At 39.8% G+C, this 24,100-nt stretch overlaps 2 protein-coding genes across 3 annotated transcripts in view; one reads left to right on the forward strand and one right to left on the reverse strand.

Annotated features, from left to right (window-relative positions):
• LOC306888282 (short-chain dehydrogenase/reductase family 42E member 1) lies at window positions 1–2,741 on the reverse strand. The gene is made up of 3 exons (XM_079446480.1): window positions 2,702–2,741; window positions 2,374–2,466; window positions 1–1,403 (listed from the first exon to the last, which is right to left on the reverse strand). The coding sequence occupies exons 1-3, from the start codon at window positions 2,737–2,739 to the stop codon at window positions 305–307; spliced, it is 1,230 nt and encodes a 409-aa protein (XP_079302606.1). The 5' UTR covers window positions 2,740–2,741; the 3' UTR covers window positions 1–304.
• Window positions 2,742–3,463: 722 nt separating this feature from the next.
• Window positions 3,464–24,100, forward strand: part of LOC306888626 (E3 ubiquitin-protein ligase NEDD4-like) — a 34,896-nt gene continuing 14,259 nt past the window's right edge. The window contains exons 1-6 of one of the 2 annotated variants that reach the window (XM_079447061.1): window positions 3,464–3,721; window positions 4,490–4,563; window positions 7,975–8,053; window positions 8,139–8,177; window positions 11,080–11,133; window positions 23,915–23,965. In XM_079447061.1, the coding sequence (XP_079303187.1) occupies window positions 3,671–3,721; window positions 4,490–4,563; window positions 7,975–8,053; window positions 8,139–8,177; window positions 11,080–11,133; window positions 23,915–23,965 (348 nt within the window). In that variant the 5' untranslated portion in view covers window positions 3,464–3,670. Of the gene's footprint in view, window positions 3,722–4,489; window positions 4,564–7,974; window positions 8,054–8,138; window positions 8,178–11,079; window positions 11,134–15,518; window positions 17,282–23,914; window positions 23,966–24,100 lie in introns of those variants that run through there. The other variant, XM_079447060.1, reaches the window with a different exon arrangement.

Raw genomic sequence — 24,100 nt, forward strand, 5'->3', positions numbered from 1 at the left:
TACAGTCTTTCTTTTTCACCAAAAAATACATAATTTTATTATTTTAAAGAAGCATTTTAAAATGGTTAATATTGTTTAAAATCCACAAAAATGTTTACCCCGAACTCTCTAAGGACACTGCCCTTCCAAAAGTGGAACTAAAATAAAACATTTATCAGGGTTTATCTTATTTGTCTCTTTACAGCATTTCACTACAATACATCCCTCATGTACGTTACTATGAATATACATGTTTTAAAAATTAACAAAAGTTAGTATAAACCTCACATAAGGCACAGAACTGAAATGAAATCCATCACACATTTCACTGTCCCACAACCGGAAGGCAGGAGAGCGCCACTGCTGCAAATGCGACCACCAAAACAACGTCTAAAATTAGTTTCTTAATTGATGACTGGCTGCGCTTCTTCCCATGACCTCTGCCTCGAAACCATTGCACAACATCTTCCAGGTCATACAGTTTAGGCTCATATCCCAGCTCTTCTCGTGCCTTACGCATACTGAAATAGTGTGTGACGCCCGTCTTGTAGACCTCAGTACGGGTCAGCAGGGGTTGGAAGTTATAAATCCTCCCCACGACGTGGTGAAGCATCTCGGTCAGAAACGCAAAGAGGTAAATGAGCGATATGGGCAGGCGAAGCGTGGGGAACGAGTATCCCAGACCCTCCACCAAAGGCCTGAAAAACTCAAAGTTGTTCACAGGCCTTCCATCAGAAATGAAATAGGGCTGACCGGCAGCACGATGCTGATGCTTTTCAGTTAACGCCTCAGCAGCTAACATGTGTGCGGACACTAGATTATCCACATGAACAAACTCTACCAGACTATCAGGATCCCCGTACACAAACCTAAAGATGCCATTGTCAATGTAACTAACTATTCTAGGCAAGTGCCTTTCCTCACCAGGGCCGTATATACCAGCTGGACGCAGGGAGCAAGTCTGTAGGACACCTGCGCTATTATTCAGAGGTGAACCGTTCGCTTTTAACACCTGCATCTCGGCTATAGACTTAGTCCTGGAGTAGTGATCAGGGTGCAGGTGCAAGGGCAAGTAAGGGAGACTTTCATCACCGTCCTTAATCTCCTGACCTCCAAACACTACATTATACGTGCTCGTGTAGACCAAACGAGGAACTCCGTGTGCCACGCAAGCCCTGAGGATGTTCTCCGTTCCCTGTACGTTCACCTCTTCGATGAGTTTTCGATCGAGCTGCTCCCGTCCCGACATCCCATAGGAGGCGATGTGGAACACGCAGTTCACGCCCCGAACCGCTTTTGCCACCTGAGCGTAGTCACGGATATCTGCCCGCATGAATACAATACCCTCCGGCAACTCTTGGCTCGGTGGCCTCACGTCAAACAGCACAACGCTTGAGGAGGTTTTGAGGAGAGCACAGGCAAGACTGAAAGAGAAATCACATTTACAAAGAGAGCGATCAAGCTTTAAAGATTATTTACTCACTCACAGTCCATCCAAGATGTATATGAGTTTGTTTCTTTATCAGATTTGGAGAAATGAGGCATTCCATCATTTGCTTACAAATGGATCCACTGCAGTGAATGGGTGCCGTCACAAGTAATCCAGATGACTTCATGTGAGAGACAACAGGAGATGGACTTTTTCACTGGAGGAAGTGTTATTGTGGATTATGGGCTCATATTTTGGCTGGAAGCAATGGTTTAAAGTTACAACGTCTTAATGATGGATTTGTTTCAGCTTTTGTCTTCTCCAGATGTTAACTGATGGACTGGAGTGGTGTGGATTATTGTGATGTTTTAATTAGCTCTCATTCTGACGGCACCCATTCACTGCAGAGGATCCATTGCTGAGACACTGATGCAATGCTACATTTTTCCAAATCTGATGAAGAAACAAACTCATCTACATCTTGGATGGCCTGAGCGAGAGTACAAATTTCAGCAAACTGTCTAGTTTAGAGTTTTTATGGCTGAAATTGTATTAATAACTTTAATAAACAGGAAAATAACAGAATATTGTAATGTAAAGCTGCTTTGAAACATTCCATAAAGCATTATATAAATAAATGTGGCTTGACATGAAAACATGCAACAATTTATAATGTTATTGCATTTAATACATAGTCAGACATTTAAAAAGTTGAGAACCATAGCCGGATCTGATGAACTCATCAGTTCGTTCATAAAGTACTGAAAAACCCAAAAATGGTTGAGCCAGATAAGGACATCCAAAATATTTTTGAGTTAAGTAAAGTACTTTTGAGAGGGTCTCCAGGAACAGAGTTGGGATCTACTTTTCTTTAATATAGTATGATAGCGCCATCTAGTGGTTTGTGTAGATACTATGACTGATAATAGGGTTCTGTGAAAAAAAAAAAAAAAAAAAAATCTTACCGGAATCCGAAATAACCTCCTCCACCGGTTATGAGGAAGGTTCTGCCTGTTCTGTTGACTTCCATTGTGTTAAAGAAGAAGGGAGAGTGGAATCTGCAAAAAGATATAGATATAGATATATATGCTTCATGATGCAAATGATGTTTAACGTTCATGCATATTCTGGAAATAAATATGCTGGCAGACAAAATCATAACAGAGCAGAACAGAATTCTCTCTCGAGCAGTGCAACATATAAAACACACACAACCTCACCAAGATCTAACACATCTGTACAGAAAGCATCCTATGACTCTAAAACGTTTAACATATAAATCTGAATACATACCTCTGTAATCGTGCTTTGAATCGATCACAAAGTGACATGCACTTCCTAGGAAACGCGTGAATGGGCGGGACTACACAGCCGAACGTTTTCATTGGATAAGAGTGAGCTATGCCTCGCTGTGATTGGCTGAAGGTGAACTCTGTCCGATGTCCATTAGTAATAGATAAAGCACATGTTCTAGTACAGTTCATTCTATTCTATTCTATTCTATTCATGCGGTCTTTAATAATTTGTCTATTTTTATCTAAAATTATATATTTCAGAATGAAACGAAATACGTTACAAAAGTGTTACCTGATTTATATGATTTATTATTTAGTCATTTAGCAGACACTTTTATCCAAAGCGACTTACAAATGAGCACAACAGAAGCAATCAATTGTAGCATTAAAACAACTAAAAACAGATCCAAAACTAAAACTTTATAAATATATAAACATTTAAAAAATAAAAATGACAAATGCAAACAACAAAATTTCAAAACTTAACATTTAAATGTTTGGGAAGAAATCATGACTTTCGTTGCTTTGATGGCTTCAGTGCTTTATATACTGAATATGGTTGTTGATATATTTTATGTTTCTATATTGGCTACAGTATTGCAGGAGCCATTAATGATAATAATCATAATAAACATTCAATTCGAGTAATTTACAAAAACGAACGGACTTAAAATGTAGATTTAAAGAGAAGAGCTCATATCAGCAAATGATCATGTCGATCATAACGATTATAGACAAGGGGCGTGGTCGAGAGCGTAGTGGGCGTGAGTGACGTCGTGGGGGCGTGTCGAGGTGAAGGATGTCCATCGGCGTAGTTTCCACGATGTATTTGACAAGCTAACGCCGCTCCGCTCGTCTCATATACCGGGGAAGCGACTTCCGTTTAAGCGTGACCTACTGTCTGACAGCAGCTGGGATTCATCTGTATCTTTCGGTCGTTCATATCGACGGCATCCTGGCACGGAACATGAACATGGCCGCGCTGCTCCCGGAGGTTCGAGGACTCCAGACGGATGAGGTAAATGAATTATCATGTGATGTGTCATATCAGTCATAGAAATATTGCTATAATGCATAAACAACAGTCTACAGCTCAGTCGAAGTTCTGCTCCACTTTGTGTTATGATAACTGTAATCACGGGCTGTGTGTTTAATTATAGCACATAACTGACCCAAAGCTATGTTTGCTTGCGAATAAGAGAAGATGTGTTTGGTTTTGGCGATAAAGATCAATTTTATTTTTTTAAGATCAATTGAAATATTGCGCAACATTTTCTGTATCTTGTGAGGACGACAGACGTCACATGTTTATTATATGTGTTTTTTGATCACGTGGCATATATCATTTCATTATATTTATTGTTTGGAGCTCTTTCTCGGGTGTTGCTATCATGTTAGACACTCTTTCTTTATCTAGTAAGAGTTTTGTTATCTATATGGCTTCACTTACTCTTAAAAGCTCACTGAATAAACTTCAAAGCAGATTGATTGGTCAAAATGTGTATTAATGCGAGATGATGTCTATTTTGGCCAATTAAAAATTTCCTCCTGGAAAATAAACCAGAAATATTGATTGCGTTATCCTGAATTAATGCACATTTTGGCCAATCAAATGCAATCTAAGAATATCCCTCCCACTTATGGGTTAAAGCGCCCTGCAGGAACTTCCTGTTTCAGAAGGAAACCCATCAAGCCATTTTAATCAGCTTTCAATCATTCTTGCATCTCCAGGGAGTTTAATTCTTGATGTTTGTGTTGCTTATTGAATGTTTTTGCTTTCCTTCAGGATGAATCCAGAATCTTAAGGCTGAAAGTCATTGCTGGAATTGGTTTGGCCAAGAAAGACATCTTGGGTGCCAGGTCAGTATATCAGATATTATACCATCAAAGTGACACTATCACATCAATGATGACCGAAATAATGGACTTGAGCATTTGAGACTGCCTGCATTTGATGATAATGCTGCCTCGTTCCTAATCCACAGACTGGCTTTTCAAAACATAAATATTGGGTTAAATGTTCTTGTTTATTATTAGCAATCTTGTGTATCATTTGCCATTATAGTATATGCAAATCAGCCTTATATTGCTTTTTAGATATCAGCTGTTAAAAAGCCCATATCAGTTGACGGCTAATCCTTTGCTTGAATGAGAGGATGTTTTTTCTTTAAAAGCTCAGCTCACTTCTTGTATAGTACACAAGGTGTTTCCCGTTATTTCATGCAACACTCACTCAGTGTTACATTTTGGGTGGATCAGTATAAAGTCAGGTAGTGTACAGCACATTTTAAGGACATTAAGTGTTTGAGTGGTTTGCTTTGTGTGCCCGCTCCCCCAGGATAACGTTCACATGCCATCAGTTTGTTATGAAAACATGAAATCGTTTGTATGCTGCATAATGGAGCTTCCGGTTAGACAATCTGACACTCTTGCAGGCTTTTATCTGTTCCTGAACATGTTGTAAAAATATAATAGTTTTTTTTAGCTTCACAGTCATTTAGTAGATCTAGGTTTGCTTTGTAATTGCGTTGCCAAAGGTATTTACAAGCAGCCACATGTTAAGAATTCATATTATGCATAGCTTGCAGTGAACTGTAATGTCCCGGTTGCTGCCCGGTTCACATTGAAGGGTGCTGGTCAGGGCGGTACAGTAGATGGCAGTGTTAGCAGATGTCCCGGCCGTCCTTGAGGGTACGGACAGATCAACCGTGCTCACTTTGACCTAAATAACACAGTTCTAGGTATGCAATTGATATCTGTGCTGTATGTATGATATCATCTCTCCTTCACTTCAAAACGTGCTCGAAAAAAGGCCAGATATTCATCAAAATAAAAGAGCGTGTTGCTTCCTTCTGATGCATGTAGGTTAAGTTGGTGATGTGACTTCAAGCTAATTAATCTGAATGGATTTGCAGGATAGGGATGAATACCTGTTATGGGTTATAAAGAGATTAGATTAGATTAGATTCAACTTTATAGTCACTGTGCAGAGTACAAGTACAGAGCCAATGAAATGCAGTTAGCATCTAACCAGAAGTGCAAATAACAAAGTATATAAATAAATATAAAAAATGTGTATATACATTGTTTTATGACATATAGTGCAAGTTATGAGGTGAAGGGGGAGAGACTAGCTCAGTGCAAATGACTGTACATACAACTTAGGTTGCAAGGAAGTATAAACAGAAGGTGCATTATAAGAGAGGTATGTAAGTAGCACATGTTTATATATGGCCAATGACCTTAACGGCATCCGGAGGTAGAAATGTGCAAGGGAATGTGCAAAATATCAGAAATGTGCAAAATAACAGAGGAAACAATACGAACGTTGTGAGTGAGGAGTGCAGACAGGTTATTGAACAGTGCAGTTGTTTTTTCCCATTAGGTGGTCCATCTTGGATGTAGTGTTCAGCGCCTGAGATTGCAGTTCAGTAGGCTGACAGCTGAGGGAAAGAAACTGTTCCTGAATCTGTTGGTGCGACAGCGAAGACTCCTATAACGTCTCCCAGATGGGAGAGGAGTGAACAGTTTGTGACTGGGGTGAGAGGAGTCTTTGATGATACTTCTCACTCTCCTTAGGCAGCGTTTGTGGTAAATGTCTTTGATGGAGGGTAGCCCGACACCAGTGGTGTATTGGGCAGTTTTCACCACCCGCTGGAGGGCTTCTGGTCCGAAACAGTGCAGAACTATACCACACCGTGATGCAGTTTGTGAGTATGCTCTCAATAGTGCAACTGTAAAAGTTCAGCAGGATGTGGGGGGACAGGTGAGCTTCCCTTAGATTCCTAAGGAAGTAAAGGCGCTGTCGTGCCTTTTTGATCAGTATTGAGGGTCCAGGAGAGATCCTCAGAGAGATGGACACCAAAGAACTTGAAGCTCGCCACACGCTCCACTTCGGTCCCATCAATGTAGATGGGAGTGTGTGTGTGGTCCTTCTTAGTCCGCCGGTGGTCTACAATCAGCTCTTTGGTCTTCTGGGTGTTGAGTGCAAGGTTGTTGTTGGCACACCACGTTGCTAGATGCTGGACCTCATCCCTGTAGGCTGTCTCATCATTGCCGCTGATCAGGCCTACCACCGTGGTGTCATCTGCAAACTTGATTATGGAGTTAGAGCCATGTACAGGTATGCAGTCGTGGGTGAAAAGGGAGTAGAGGATTGGGCTCAGCACACAGCCCTGTGGTACCCCAGTGTTTAGAGTGAGGACGGAGGAGGTGTGGGTACTGATACTAACAGACTGTGGTCTATTGGTGAGAAAGTCCAGGGTCCAGTTACAGAGGGAGGGGCTGATGCCAAGATCAATGAGCTTGGAGATCAGTGTGGATGGGATCACTGTATTGAAGGCGGAGCTGAAGTCAATGAATAGCATCCTGACATGTGTGTTAGTTCTGTCCAGGTGCGTCAGGGCGGAGTGGAGAGCTGAGGAGATGGCATCCTCAGTAGACCTGTTGGATTTGTAGGCGAACTGGTATGGGTCCAGTGTTGGGGGCAGGTGGGAAAGAACCAGCCTCTCAAAACACTTTGCAATAATGGGAGTAAGAGCAACTGGTCAGAAGTCATTGAGGGCCACTGCACCAGCATGTTTTGGTACAGATACAATGGTGGCTGTTTTGAAGCAGTTGGGAACAATGGCTTGGGCCAAAGAGAGGTTGAAAATGTTGGTGAAGACCTCAGCCAGCTGTTCTGCATAGGCCCTAAGCACTCGGCCAGGGATGCCATCAGGGCCGGCAGCTTTGTATGAGTTCACCTTACGCAAGGTGGCACACACGTCACTGGTGGAAAGTGTCAGCGGCAGGTCGTCAGGTGTGAGCTCAGCTTTGATGGGTGGTTCTGTGTTTCCACGATCAAAGCGAGCATAAAAGTAGTTCAGTTCGTCAGGGAGGGTGGCACTGCTGTTTGGGGGTGTACTGTTTGCTAGTTTATAGTCTGTGAGGGCATGGATGCCTGGCCGAGGGTCGTTGTTTTTAAATCCGTCCTCAATGCGCAGTTTGTAATTGTATTTAGCTGATTGAATTCCCCTCTTCAGATTGGACCTGGATAAGCTGTAAACGTCACAGTCGCCAGATTTGAAAGCGGCGTCCATAACCGATAGATCCATAATCACATGACTGTTAATCATAACATTTATTGTTGATCACGTCCCTCAGTTAACAATGGAAAACCTGACTGCATTACTAAAATATTTAGTAACACTTCCTGTATGACTCAAAGATGGGGAATCTTTTTTCCATGAATGCTTGTGTAATATTTGTTTGTTTTCCTTTCATCCGCAGTGATCCATACACGAGAATCTCTCTCTATGACCCTGTCAATGGAGAAATCACCAGTCTGCAGACTAAAACCATTAAAAAGGTGTGTGTACAAACTCTCGACTACACCATTCATCATTCTGTCAGATGTTTAACAACATTTCTCTATGTTTCTGTCTTTCTTTTAGACATTGGATCCGAAGTGGAATGAGGAATTCTTCTTCAGAGTAAGTGAATGGGTTTTTACAGAGATCATGTTTTTGTTACCTGGCTGAACTTTCAAAAAATGTCACCCCAAAATGAAGGGAGAAAAAATTATATCAGTAGCCCAGGACAGAATGTCCCTAACTGGGTTTTGTAAGTTAATGAAATGCTAATAATTAATTAAATTGTGCAAATGTAACATTAAAATAAATACATTGTTTTAAAATAATATTAAATAAATTACTAAAAAAAGATTGTTAACATGGAACCGTGAACATGCAATCTATTGTTAAATTATTGAAAAATTTCAGGGAGACTTAAATATTTGAGGTCAAAGGGGTTTGGCTGGCAGAAAAATCCCTTTCAATACTGTAATGCAATAAGTATTTAAATACATTTATTCATTTAGCAAGATGCTTTTATACAAAGTGATTTACAAATGAGGAATACAAGCATTATTACATTATTGAGTATTTATAGTACTTTTAATTTATGCTGATTTTAAGTACAAAAACAAATGTCTACAAAGAAAAAAACAGAAAATTAGCTTAAATATCATAAAAATAATTCAGCGATTTTAATGAGCCTTAACAGAAGCTTTGTTTTTATAGTGAAAAGTACATTTTCTTCTCTTTCAGTTTTTTGGGTGTAATGTAATCCAGACATTTCTTAATGAGATTCACCTATAAAACGTTTTGTTCTGTACCATTAAGATCTCATATACACACGTGCCGTTTTTAGTCATTTCCTACTTACTGCTACTCTTTGTCCATCATCATCACATTTAGATATTGTTAGTGATTCCATGTGTTTTTCTGAACTAATACTAAACAGATGCTGTCATTGTGTTTGGTAATAATAGAAAACATTATACAATACAGGCTGCTCATATTGCAGCATTGGGAGCCTGTTTAAAAGTTCAAGGGTTTTATAAAACCATTTTTGCATTTTATATTAATGGACTATAATGTGAACAGCCAAAACAAAAGACAAAACGAGTGATAACGCTTCAGTCAAGTATGTGCAATGCTTACAAATATTAAGAATACCTTAGAAACCGTATCCGCATAGCAACGCCCTTGGTTGTAAACCACTTAAATCCTCTTTAGATAATGTAAAAATCTATTTTTTTTAGTGAAGTACATCACTGAGCAGGAGAGCTGTGTATATAAAGGAGCTTATATCCTGTGACATTCCTGCTGAGTGTTTGTCTCGGCTCTCTCGACAGTGTTTATACTAACCTGAGAATTAAAGTCTAGCTCTGCTAGCTCTTACCATCACATTTCTTTATAGGGGAAAAGTGGCATTCAGCAGGAGCCTGTCCTGCTAGATGTCAAATGACCAGAACGGAAACTCAGTGCGATGGTTTTATTTTGAGCCCCATAAAAAGGTTTATTCAGATGATTCTTCTGAAGCTGCATACAGCTCGAAACCTCACTTAAACTCTCCCAGGAGTCTATCGCTTAATTGTGAACGAAGTCAGCTGAATTCAGTCATGACCCACATTTAGCCTGAGGTCTGATAGAGATATAAAAACAGGGAATCACATCAGCATGGAAAGCAACATGACAAATGTTTTTATAATTTTATGTCCTCACATTAGAGCAGCTTTGCTTGTTCAAATCAAATCACCTTTATTGTATAGCTCTTATATAATATAGATTTTTTAAAGCAGCTTCACAGTAAAAAAAAAAAAAACTGAATCAGTGATGAAAATTCATCATATATTAAGCAAATTCTGATGTAAAGCAGCTCTAAAAAGACAGTAGTGTCTATTCAGCTCATTTCAGTTCAGTTTTGATTCAGCTCAGCATGAAGTTAATCAATTATTAAACAAATTCAGCTATAAGTAGCTTCATAGAAGACAGTAGTTTTATTTCAGTTCAATGTTGATTTGTCGTGATCCAGATAATTCAGAAATAGTTCATTTTATATTTATAAATTCAAATGAACTGCTAGAAAACTGTGCATGCCTTACTTTTTTTCTAATAGGTGAAAAAGTATAATTTTGATCTTTTTTTTTTTTTATTAAATAAGAGTCTGTTTTGGCAGCATGTAAAGAGAGAGGTGCAGTCACATGTTCTGGGGTCAGAGGTCAGGGGTAGAGATGAGGGGTACCTCTTACATTCTGTCCGCTCTCCCTGCTCGATTGTGATGAGCTGTGACGCATTTACTGATGCGGTGTGCGTATCTCTCTTCTGTAGACATCGCTCATTTTCTCAGAAAGGACAGAGAGATGCATGTAAGGTTCCCTGGAAACAGGACTGTGAAACTATTTCAAGATGTTATGAAGATATATATTCTTTATATCAAGCATACTGAAGATTGAAAATGAGTGTTGCTCATATTAAGCATGATATGAGATGTTCCAAAAAGCATTTTGACTTTCAGTGAGTCACTAATCAATGTCATGCTAAGTTTTTGAAAGTTGACCTAGAAATAGGCAGAATCTCAAGCATTTCTTATTCGTTTTACAAAAGTCTTAATACTTCATACCTGTATTTTGTTTTATAAAAATATCTAAATTTTCTATTTCCAGGTTCACAAAATCCTTGATTTGCAATGTGGTTTCATACTTTTGGACCATACTCTGTGTAAAATATCCTATATTTCCATGCAAAAAAAAGTCTACTGTACCTGATATTTAGTGCATGAATCATAACCAGATCGAGGCAGTGACATAAAAGGTTCTGGCCTATTTAAGATACTGCCCACTGGCCCAAATACCAGCACGGGGACTTCATGAAATGCTAAGTGATACACTGTCTGAGTCACGGGCCATTTACAGGCCTAAAGTCAAGGGCTGTAAATTGAGGATGAACAGACCATCTGTCTTGTAACAAGATATCATTTATTTTAGATATGTGACAATAAATTCACTGTAATACTCCACTTATTTTCTTTTTCTTTTGTTTTCTCCCACAGGTGCATCCTAGGAGACATCGTCTGCTGATGGAGGTTTTTGATGAAAATCGTTTGGTATGTAAATTAATGAATTACTGTGATGTCAAAAAGTTAGAGATGTTTGTAATAAAGTTTGGGGTTGGTAAGATTTTTTTATACACCAAGGAAAAAATGCTGTAAAAACAGTAATATTGTGAAACATTATTACCATTTCAAAAACTGTTTCCTACTGTAATATATTGACAATTGTAATTTATTGTGGTGATCAAAGCTGAATTTTTAGCATCATTACTCCAGTCTTCTGTGTCACATGATCCTTCAGAAATCATTCTAATATACTGATTTACTGCTCAACAAACATTTCTTATTGTAAATGTTGAAAACAGTTGGTCTACTTAATATTTTCATATCATATTTTTGTGTGTATATTTATATTTTACAAAAATCTGAGGCCAAACTTTTGAATTTTAGTGTAGATGAAGCTTAAATTAAAATATTTTTTGGTTGTGAAATTATCATTCATATATTCTTTGTCCGGTCTGCTACTGAAGTTGCAAAATTGGTGAAAAAAAAATGAGTGAAAAAATGTGTTATGTATAATTTCCACACCATTAGTGGCACCAAACAGCCTTGTAATCTACTTTTTTTTTTTTTGCATTGCATTGCCTGATATGGTTACAGTGCCCTCTAAAAGTATTGAAACAGTAAAGACAAAATTGCTCTGTTGGCTGTGGAGTCAAGACATTTACAAATATGATTAAAAGATGAATATGAGACAAAACTACAGAATGTCACATTTTATTATTGGGTCATTCAACACATAGATGTTTTACCAGCTAAGAAGTTCAGCACTTTTAGAGTTTCATCCCTCTATCTGATGGGATCATAAGTATTGGAGCAGTTGCCTCTCAGGTCTTTGTAAGTGATCAGCTGTGTCCTGTTGCATTAATTCTTCAGATATTAAAAGCAGGGAATGTGTCGTATCAGTTATATCCATTACTTCTGTATTCTGAATCTTGCATTCGATGATGACACACAAACCAGGATGAAGATGAGGGAGCTGACTTTGAGAGAAAAGCAAGCAATTTGGATGCTAAAAGAAAAAAGGAAGTCAGTTAGAGCTCTAGCAAAAACAAAGGGCATGGAGAAATCAAGAGTTTGGAAACCACCAGCGACACCAGCAACCAACAACGACCTGATCGGCTGAGAAAACAACAGTAGTTGATGACAGACAAATCATAAAAGCTGTGAAAATGAACCCTAAAAGACGTGTCTGTAAAATCACCAACAACTTCCAGAAAGCTGGGGTGATGCTCTGACAATCTGCTGTCCTCAGGAGACTTTGACACAGAATTACAGATGCTACACAGCAAGATGCAAACCTCTGACCAGCACCAAAAATAGAAAGACAAGATTAGAGTTTGCAAAAAAGCACAAAGTTGAGCCAGAAGAGTTTTGGAACTGTGTTTATGGACCGATGAGACAAAGATGAACCTTTATCTAAGTGATGGGAAAACACAAATGTGGAGAAAAAAAGGGAACTGCAATGATCCCAAGCATACAGCCTCATCTGTAAAGCATGGTGGAGGTGGTGTCATGGCATGGGCATGCATGGCTGCCTCTGGAACAGATCCTCTCAACTTTACTGATGACTTAATGTATGATGACAGGAGCAGAATGAATTTGGAAGGGTACAAAACCATCTTGCCTACCAATATTCAAGAAAATGCCACCAGATTCTTTGGGAAGTGCTTCATATTGCATCAGGACAATGACCCAAAACACCCTGCCAGTTCAGTCAAGGAATTTATAAGAGCAAAGAAATGGAAAGTCTTAGATTGCCCAAGTCAATCTCCAGATTTAAATCTGATTGAACATGAATTTCAGCAGCTGAAGAGGAGAGTAAAGGCAGAAACTCCCCAAAACAAGCAACAATTGGAATTGTCTGCATTAAAGGCTGGGAAAAGCATTTCAAAGATGAGACCAAGAGTCTGGTGATGTCTATGGGTCACAGACTCACTGCTGTGATTGTGTGCAAGGGATCTGCAACTAAATGATAGCTTTTAATCTTTTATATCTGCCTTATGTTCAACTGTCCCAATACTTATGCTCACATCAATGAGTGGGATGAACTCTAAAAGTGCTGTTCTTTTTATTTGGTAAAACATGCATGTGTGGAAACGGCTAATAATAAAATGTGACATTCTGTAGTTTTGTGTCATATTCATCTTTTAATCATATTTGTAAATGTCTTGACTCCACAGCCAACAGAGCAATTTTGTCTTTACTGCTCCAATACTTATGGAGGGCACTGTGTATTGGCTTAACCAGTAGCATTAGTTTTAGACAGGACTGCTTATTTAGCTTTATAATGGAAGACGTGTTAGATGGTAATGAAACCTTATAAAGTTCAGCAGTATCAAATCTATTTGGCTTGCTGGTGTTGGGTTCAGGTTTGTAAAATCAGCAGCTACCTGAGCGTCAGTGTGTAATGAATGAACAAGGATGCCTTTTTGCAAGTAGCCACCATAAAACTCAAGTCTGGGAACTAAAATTTACCTTTGGGTGCTGTTAAATGTGAAAATTAACTGCTTTAAAACACATAAAAGTGAATGAGGCGTGACTGGTGTTAGGGGGGTTCTCTCCGTCACACGCTGATGGCGTCCTCCCTGAATAATGAGGAAGGTTAAACAAACACTTGCATAAAAGACCCAGTGTTCATGTGAAAACAGTTACTCTTGATAAGATAATAAACCGCAGTTGTCTTCCTGCATTTGACAGATAGGTATGATATTGCTAGAATGTGTTTGCTGGTATGAGCCAAGCATGCATGATATTTCTATCTCCTGAGGAATGTGGTAGCTTACAGAAAAGGATGACAAATCATTTTAGATCTCTTTTTGTGCAAAACATTTCTAGGCTTGTGACAGTAGATAATGTTTCTTCTGTGATCAGTCTGACTGCTGTTTCATTTTTATTTGACATGCAGTTACCCCATTCTTTGTTTCAAAATCCTACATTTTTAAATCCTAAAACCTAGGGCTGGGCGATAAAACGATAACGATATGTATCGCGATAGACACGTGAACGATATCAATAAAAAATGTGTTCGATAAAACGTTCGATATTTTTTATTCTTCGTCGGAAGAAAACAAAGGCTGCGAAGCAATTTTGGTTGCATTAACAAAGGCACTCGCTCTCTGGTAACCTAGCAACGTAGGGAGTGACACGCTAACAGCCAATCATGTAACAGTATCATGTTTGGTTGCGCCATATCGTTGTCTCGTGTCTAAGTGCGCACGCGCAAAAAAAAAAAAAAAAAGTGCGCACGCGCGGCTGAGAGTGCACGTCTGCAGCCAGACCCTATTGGCTGGTCTGCTGGATTCCTCTTCATAAGCAGAAAATGAGTGCCGCAGCGAGCGAGGAAATTGTAAATAAAAGAGAAAGTCAGCTCCCAGTATGGCAGTTTTTGGATATTATAAGTCTGACCGTAGTCAGACCAAATGTCGTCTACAAATTATGCAAGACCGTCGTCCCCGCCAAGACTGGTAATACCACGAACTTGATGTACCACCTTAAAAAAAATATCAATAATTATCGATATCGACCGATATGAAACACTGATATCGTGATACAGTTTTCAGCCATATCGCCCAGCCCTAAAACCTTATTTCCAAGTGCACAAAATGCAAAAATCCCTGATTCGTTATCACTTACTGCAATTTTAAATGCATGCAATTACCCCAATTCTTTATTGTAGAATTCCAAAATCCTAGAACTTTATTTCCAAGTGCACAAAATGCAAAAATCCTTTATTCAGTCTCACTTATGTTGCATTTCAATTTAAAATGCATGACCCCTATTCTTTTTTAGAATTACAAAATCCTACAATTTTGTTCATTTCCAAGTGCTCAAAATGCCTGGACTCGGACTCATTTATATTTAATTTACGTTCATGCTGTGAGCAGGATGATTTCCTGTACTGGTCCTGTGCACTGTGGCAACTGCAGTTACCCCTCGTGCAACTGCCCCTGATTGATGAGATGGCATTTCTCTCTGACAGAAGCAGGTCTTAAATGGCTGCAACAGTGGGTGTCAGATGACACGTGATGTGGCACATGTCCATATGAGAGCTGGCACAACAAGCTCAGTATTTGATTTGGAGGCACTTTTTTTGGCACAAATAGGCTCGATTCCTTCTGCTACTTTTTTGTAGATGAAGCTATCATGTGTTCCAGCCGTGCATGGTTGGAAGTGCAGAAATAAGCCAAACGCTCAGTTTACAAGCTTGGCGATTTCAGCAGCTTGTTACACCCTGTTCCCCACGTATCTCCAACATACTGTATGTGGATGCTGTTGAGAAAGCTTAATTATGCCAAACCCCGTTCCTCTTTACTTTCTGTAACTCTATCCTGGTGGGGTAAAAATATTAGCAGGGGTGCAGCTTTACTAGAAACTTTAGACACTGGGCTGCCACTGCTGAAGAAGGACGTGGCAGAGTTGAGGTTGGCTAGAACAGGGTGAGCCTGTTCCACCTCCATCCTGGCATGCATGCAGATTGTTGTTTTTTGCACTGGGGTGACCGGCAGCTGGGGGAGGGAGGGCACCCGTGCTTGAATCGGCGCTTGCAAAACTACAGAAGGCACAGCTGAGGCACTCCAGAGGTCTGGCACAGTAGAGCCCTTTGCAGAGTTTCTGAAGCAGTTGCTTCAGTAAAGCTCTCTGAGTTCACCATTATCCTTCAGAGAAATCGAGCTGTTCTTCATGTTGCGTTTGACCTGTCATGGTTGTTAGCTTCAGAGGAGGAATGCCGCTTGTCACTGCTGCTATTTTTGCAATGCGCAACCGCTAATGGTTGGAATCGCAGAACGGGACCAGGAGCAGTTGCTTATTGCTGCTCATTTTTTACTTGCTTGTTTTGGCTTTGCCATGTCCAGCGTCCCACCGGATCCCCGGGAAGCTTGACTTCATGGCTCGACAACTGCGACTGCATTTTGCCTCGCGGAGAAGCAACACCGACCCGCTGTCAGAGACTTGCACCGGTCGCTCCGAGGAAAGCGGGTTTACGAATACCGGCCGTAGTTCTAGCGAGGGCCTGGTGCATAGTTCCCTCCACAAGAAGGTGACTCCAGGACAGCTGGCTCTGGCTTTGCCACCCTTGTCACCAGAGTACGGTAATTTACAGCAGCACTCCACCGTATTTATCCCCAAGGTGAACGGGATCAGGAAAAGCATGCTGCAGATTTCCTTGCAGCCTTGCGGAGGAGACGGAGAGCTCGCCAGCTGCGAGAGCGGAAACGGCGATGGAAGTTCCTGCAGCAGCAGCACCACGAGCGATGCCGGCTACTGCAGCAGCAGCAGCATATTCGAAGCGGACGTCCCAGATCGCAAGCCGATCTCTCGGCGGAAGGCGAGGGCACCATTGCGGCGTTGCTCGTCCTTAGTGATTTTTCCACAGAGCCCATGCACCACGCCGCCCGCGTCCCCCGTCAGTCCGGTAGCGTCTCCCATGATTCCTCCGCTGCCTCCATCTGCGCGAAGTTCCTTTCAGACATCTCATCAGATGCAGCTGTCCAGTGTTGATGCGTCACACGATGAAACATCCAAGGGATCCGTCGCCACTGCAGTTAATGGTCTGCGGCTCTCCAAAACCAGTACGTCAGCGGAACACAGGGACGCCAAACCCATCGTGCATTTCAGTGTGCCTCCGGAGCAACCGCCAGGACAAGAGCGAACGGAAAGACACTCCAGCGTTTTATTGCACTTTGCAAACCAGCGACCGCTTCCCCCAGGGAAAGGATGTTCGGCCAAAACAAAGGTTAACATCGACTGTTCCAAACCTCTCGAGGGCCCACAAACCGACAATGTCCCGAAACCCCAGAAAGCCAGGCTTTTCCGGAGCACCTCAGCCTGCATGCTGCCAAGCGGAAGGCCGTCGTTTACTGAAAGAAGACACGACACTTTTCCGACTTCGGATAAGTCCTCAAGAAAAGGGTCACATCACATCCTTCACAGGAGTTTTTCTTTGGAGGTACCCTGTGCGAACGCTGAGATTTCTTGTCACGTTTCAAATGCTGCAGACGTGCACTCCAAAAACGGCCCTCCGCACGTACACATCCACGTATCTCATGGCACAAGTGCAAGAAAATCAAACACCCTGCAGCACAATAGCATAAACGGTGAAACAGATCATGTTCCAACCTGCACAGAGAGAAATACTACCGTAAGCCTTTCATCTATTAGCAAGTGAAAAATCAGAGTGCACTTATTCTCTAACTCAGTTTTATCTTGCACTTTTAAACATGCAAAGTTAAAGGCAATGAGTGTAAATAGTGTTAAAATTGCATTCAAATTGAGTAGATTTGTGAAGACATGATTTGTTTCCAATGAAGAGATGATTTGCAGTGATAGATTTCTTGTCGTGGATTAGTTGGTGTTTGTACGTCTTTGAAATGAAGATTGAGCAATATGTACCATATCTATTAAGAAACTTTTCAAAACTATTTAAAAGCTTTCCTTTTCAATAAAAAAAAGAAGATATACATAAATTCAACACAGAATTGCAAAGTAAAAAAATAATTTGCAGTTCATTATTTATATTTGTGGAACAGTATAAATCTATTTAAACTTCTCTCTTCATCAGCTAGCCTGCTGGAGCTAATTTCAGCCCCTTTGTATTTGTTAGTTATCATTAATTATGTGTATCGTTGTGAGCAAACATTCAGCAAGTATGTATTTGCAATGTACAAATCCCTTTAGGCAGGTTGGCTTACGCACAAGCACTTTAAAAATGCATTGTTACTAAAGCAGTTGCATGCATGCATATTACATGTTACAGACGTTTTCAGTTTTTATTCATTTATTATCAGTTTCAGTGATCACTTTATGAATGTACCTATGGGATAATTTCCGTTCAGATAGGTTGGCTTATTCACAAACACTTTGTAAAATTAACTGTATTTAAACTATGTGCTTGTATGCATGCATGTCACATTTTAGGGGCTTTTCCAGTTTTTATTAATTTGTTAACTCTGTATGTGTTTAGGATTTTTTCCATTTAGACAGGTTGGCTAATAGACATGCACTTTTAAAAATGCATTGTGGCTAAACCAGTTGCATGAACCGCGCATTTTAGAGACTTTTACAGATTTTATTAATTTGTTAACAATAATTATAGACAGCAGTCCCTAAGCCTCTCCCCAGCCCTAGGTCTATAAATACACAGCTTCGAAAATACTCTGCTTGACTCCAGTTAGTCTGGCCGAGTACCACGCTGGCCAGCTCTCAGGATTCAACATGATATGCAGGGGCTGCACATGGCTGTCTGTCAGCTGTTGGGCCAAAAGTCAGCTTATGGGGGAGAGGATGAGTGTTAGGGAGACGGGGACCAAACCATGTGGTTCCTTTGCAGTAAAGGATAACATGTTCGCTGCCCAGCGGGTGCTCGCTTAGCCTCGGTATGTTTTCAGAGCATCAGGTGTCTCGCTCACTGCACTTATTTCATTTGCACTCACTCTCATGGTCTCTGATTTTACAGTGTGTTAGAAACAGGTCGCACAAGCAATTAACAGCGCCGTTACCTTTACTGCTGCTGCACTCTTATTTAATCTAATCTAAATTCAAGGCTCTAATTTCAGCATGTTGGTGGTTTGTGCATCTCAAATACATGAACATATTGGTCTTCTCATAGCTCATTCAGATGTTTAGAGAGTATGTCAGGTAAAAGGTGTACACACAGTAGTGAACATACACCCGGAGCAGTGGGCAGCCAATGCTGCGGCGCCTGGGGAGCCGTTGGGGGTTCGGTGCCTTGCTCAAGGGTCTCACCTCAGTCGTGGTATTGAGGGTGGAGAGAGTGTTGGTTATTCATTCCCCCACCTACAATCCCTGCTGGACCTGAGACTCAGGTTACAAGTCCAACTCTCTCTATCCATTAGGCCACAACTGCCCCACTAAAAGTAAAGTTATTGTGGATCTTGCATTACATAATGATGGTTCACGACTCTACCTGGTATCACTTTTCCACGGAAATGGAGCTGGTGCTTAGCCAGGGGATCTGGGAACCTCTCAATGTAATTTGATTCAGTGTGATTATGTTATGAGCTGCTTTTGATTCAGCAGTCAGATGGTATCTACACATAAGAAATGCAGCTCATAGCAAACGTCGTTTGAGTCCGAGGCCCTCGGTTGTTTAAAACAATATTCAGTCTTAATTTGGAATTAAATGCTCGTGAGCTCTGCTGACTCCACCCCGCTCTTCTGTGGAGTGACGAGCAGACCATAGATATGTATAGATTCCCTATTCGACCGCTCCAGATACATTGACGCATCGGCCATCTCGCATTCACCATAATAATTAATGAATATTCAAAGATGTACAAGCGTATAACTTGGTGTTGTAGACGCACGCAGTCAATGCGCTCAAAGATTCGCTGACCGTTCCAAAAATGGTGTATGGCTTACGTATCTCGGCCAATAGAAACAGTCAATAATGTGGAATCTAGGTATATATATCTATGGAGCATACTAAACTTCAGCCGCGAAACTGGCTAACTAGCACATTATTAAGAAAGGCGATTTGCAAAGATTCATTAAAAACCCTTATACTCACTACTTCTGTAGATAAAGCTGGATCACGAATGATTCGGGTAAACGTAGCCACATTTATGTAGATCGGGGATCGGCACATTCACTTCAAAGCTAAAGTAACGTTAATCCTCTGTCACGCTCCTCTTGTAGTAGAAAATAGTTCACTTTGAGCCTCCTTCATTAAGTTTCTTCAAACGTTTGGCATCAGTTACGGTTTTCCTTCTCATTACCGGGGCAGATGGGGCTGATCGTATACAGATAGTTTGACACAAGTTTTCCATTTTTGCCTCGCTAACATTTTGCCTTGTTTCACCATGGATAAAGTTGCATACTTTCTGCCTATACTATACTCTTGCATATATGCCAGCATTCTGGCAATTCTATACTATACAATGCTATACTATAATATACAGCAATAGTATTACTGCATGTCATATTTTTTACATCTTCCAAGTCCTAACAACTTTCACCTCAGTGAAAAAAATTTCTGAAATTTTGTCTAGGATTTTTAAAGATATGTTAGATATTCTTTCTTTCTTAATATTATTATATTATTAATATTATTGGTTTCATTGTTCAATTATTTAGCATTTCATTATTTTGCATTTCATATATATGGGAAATTATGTATTTGAAATATCCCTCATGCTGAGCCCAAAAAAATAAATAATGAATTTAATTAATAAATACATAAAAATAAAATTAATAATAATAATAATGAGGACATATATATATATATATATATATATATATATATATATATATATATATATATATATATATATATATATATATGCAAAATACACTTTCATTGCCATTTAATAAAACTATTTAATAATTAAAAAAGCTATTTAATTTTCAATTGCACCATATCTTAATAAAACACGGCAATCATGCAGTACCTTGCCTCATATCTAGCTCAGTAATAACTAAGATGACACTAACAGAGCTTTCTCCCAATGCGGTTTCATTTCATTGACACGGGGGCACAAAGGGCAAGTCTGTCGTCTCATCTGGGGCCCGGCGGAGTGGCAGAACCGCTTTGTGGTTTGACCTGAATACAGAACAAACAGGAATATGTGAGGCTGGCCTTAAGAACCAGGGAAGATATGTGTTTTAGTCATCATAATGACTTTATAAGTGCTGTAAAAAAACCTGAATGACCCTTTGATAGCGAGCAAGTCATTTGCTAGAAAGTCATATACTGTATGTAGACGGACACGTTTTAGCGTAAGGTCAGTCGTTATTTCATTCTGCCCTCACTACCATAAAACGAAACATCTGACAGCGTTTTAAACACCGAAGGCTTTTACGCCTCATTTAGGTGACGTGTATTTAACTTGTCATATTGTTTCGGTTAGCTTAATGACAGTGTGTATATAAAATATAAAATGTATTTAAAATGCTTCTAAGCTCAGTATGAAAGCCAGCCGTTGAAATGAATAGCGGCAGCTGGAAAAGGTTTAGGATGGGAATGATTTTGTTCCAAAAACAAACTCTCTCTCGCGCTCCCTTTGTTTTCGCTTTCTCTCTCGGCCTACTTTTACCTTCTCTCTATTTTTGCAGCTCGCTGGCAGTCTGAGGGATAGACCACGGGGAAGTCTACCTTTATAAAGTCTTGTTTATATATATATATAACACGTGTATTTATATCTCTGTAAACAATGAACGCACTGGACAGCCTCAGATAAGGTCAGCGTCTTCATAACACACTAGGGGTGTAACAATATTCAAATCAAATGCAAAAAAGGCGATACACCACCCAACCCCCCACCAAAATAGTAAGTCAGTGACAACTTCAGCTAAATGCACAACACAGGCTTTGCTGTCTCGTGTTTGTGTCCGTATGCCATTCCGCAACCCCACAGCCAATCCGCTAGATGGCGCTGTCAGCTACAGGAACAAAACGCAGAAGAAGATAGTCGTTTATCTCGGCAGCAGTGTTAAAGGCAGGGTAGGTGATTTCGGAGAGGTTAGCAATATCAAGTTAACTTTGCAAGCATAAGATCCCACCTTCCCTGCATAATCAGTCTCCAAAGCCACGCCTCCTCCAAAACACATGACCGTGCACAGGCAGAGCAGAGGCTAACCCAGCGACACGATGAGAGACGGCGTCAGCACTGTTAAATTACCTCATGTCTCATTCACCAGTGGGAAAACGTTACAGTACAAAGTGCATAATATTGCAATAATAACACCTTTCATTCTCGCTCGGTTTGCAATAGCGTAATGGAACACGCTGATGACGTATCATGTCTGTGTGAACTGGGTGCGCGGAGGAATGCAAATACATGCGTTGACAGGCATGTAGGACAGCCTATCGCAGTCCTCGGAGCGAGGAATATGATTGGATGAACATTTTATGGTTCTACGTCATCCACAGATGATATAAATACATTTAGACAACTTAACTTTGTGAATGCTATCGCGATGTGAAGAGACTTTCAACCAGCAGAACATGTTTTTGAACCAAATCTCCTACCCTGCCTGTAATGAATAGACTAAAATATATAAACATTTAGTGTAATTCTTTTAAATTTAGCCATTATGTCTTGTTGCTATGGAACTAAATAAATATATTACGTTTTTGGATCTGTTGATTCATTCATGAGCATTAAATGTAATAAAGATTATAATAATGAGTCCCTAACAATTACAGAAAACAAAAATGACAGCAACATGTTAATATGTTCAGAAGATTGAATGTGTTCCTTGCAGAACATTCCACCTCTGACAGGCTGACACTTATTTTGTGTATTTTCTATAATTTGGGATTTTGCTCTGGATTTTTGGCACACAATGTAAAACATTCAACTATGCTTTTTTTTTTTAAGTTAAGGCAAACTGTTTAAGTATTTGTCAACAAACTTTGCTGGAAATTTCTAAATACCCCATTAAGAATACCCCCCAGCCAATACCGATCTGTACTGAAACCTCGATGAACCCAAAACCGCAATACATACCGAGCTGTGAGAAACTTGAACCGTTATACCCCTTTAACATACTGATCTTTATGTCTGTTTCAAGTGTTAGAATTCACTTCGAGTAGATGAACAGCGCACAGATACGAATTCAGACAAGGGATAGAGTGAATGGACGTTAAAAATGAAAGAGTACAAAATGAAAGAGATGAGAGGTGTGATGGAGGAAGAGTGGAGAATATAACCTCACTATGAGCTGCTGTTCTTGGTCTGGTTAACTAAACCTCAGCAGGGTTAAGCAATGGCCTGTGTGTGTGTGTTATGATGGTTTGTTTCGATATGGATTAAGTAAAAGGATTTCTCTGTGTATTCATATGGTGTTCTGGGTGTTTTATTTAGTGTTTTGGGTGGTTTAAAGAGGTTATTGTGGTTGCTAGGGTGTTCTGGGTGGTTGCTATGTTTACACACTTATCAGTCAAAAGATGTAATAGTAATAGATTCTGAATCATTAATGCTGTGAGCAGATAAACACAATGAGACTAGTGATGCACCGATATATCGGCAATATCGGATATATCAGGTTGCCAAATCCATGGTTTTCCCTTCACCTAACGTTATTTTTAACGCACCTTTCATCCAATAATCGCAAAGAGCTTTGTGCTTTAAGTCTGATAAGTAACTAAGCCTCAGCTTATAGAGAAATAGTGGGTAGTAAACCTAAATAAACATCAGAAGATGTTGAAAGATACAGTACAACTTACTGAAATATATCATGTCTCATGTAATCTCTCTATCAGCATTTTAACTGAAAGAAAGTTGTCAAATAAAACTGCTTGTGAACAGTATGTCACTTAATGCATTTACTTCAGGAAAATGATCTAGTATTCACAGTCAGTCAGTTAGCCATAAAACACTAGAGGGAGCTTTTTTTCTGTTAGTTATATGTATGTTTGAATAAATCTATCATAAAGACAAGTTTTTATGAAAACTATCATATGTGCAATTGAGTTGTTTTTTATTAATATGTCTGAAAATTAAAAAGCATTGAGTATAATAGGTTTGTTGTTATTTTAACCTGTAGTATTATGTATCAAATGAGAGGGCTCCTGTATAGTTTAGTGGTTTTTTTCTTAAGAAAACTAAAGTATCGGTATCAGCAGATATCATTCTGAATAATCTGCTATCGTATCGGCTGAGACGTTTAGTATTGTTGCATCTCTGATTGAGACTGATCACAGACAAGCTCAGTAAGACTGTATTTTGTTCATTTTGTATGCTTTATATCTAGTTGTTTCTGTGACAGAATCTCTGACAGGTGTGTTCTGTGTTTTCTTGATTATCTGCAGACGAGGGACGACTTCCTCGGACAAGTGGACCTTCCTCTGCACCAGATCCCCGTGAGTATTTGTCAGCATTTTATTTAGTGTTGAACTCAATGTGTGTTTTGTTGAAGCTGCTGACTTGTATTGTCAATAATGTAGGTTAAATGTAGGTGTAATTTTTAGAAGGTCCACCTCATCTCTTCAGAGAAG

Source organism: Barbus barbus (assembly GCF_936440315.1).
Source record: "Barbus barbus genome assembly, chromosome: 22".
NCBI classification, from domain to species: Eukaryota; Metazoa; Chordata; class Actinopteri; order Cypriniformes; family Cyprinidae; genus Barbus; species Barbus barbus.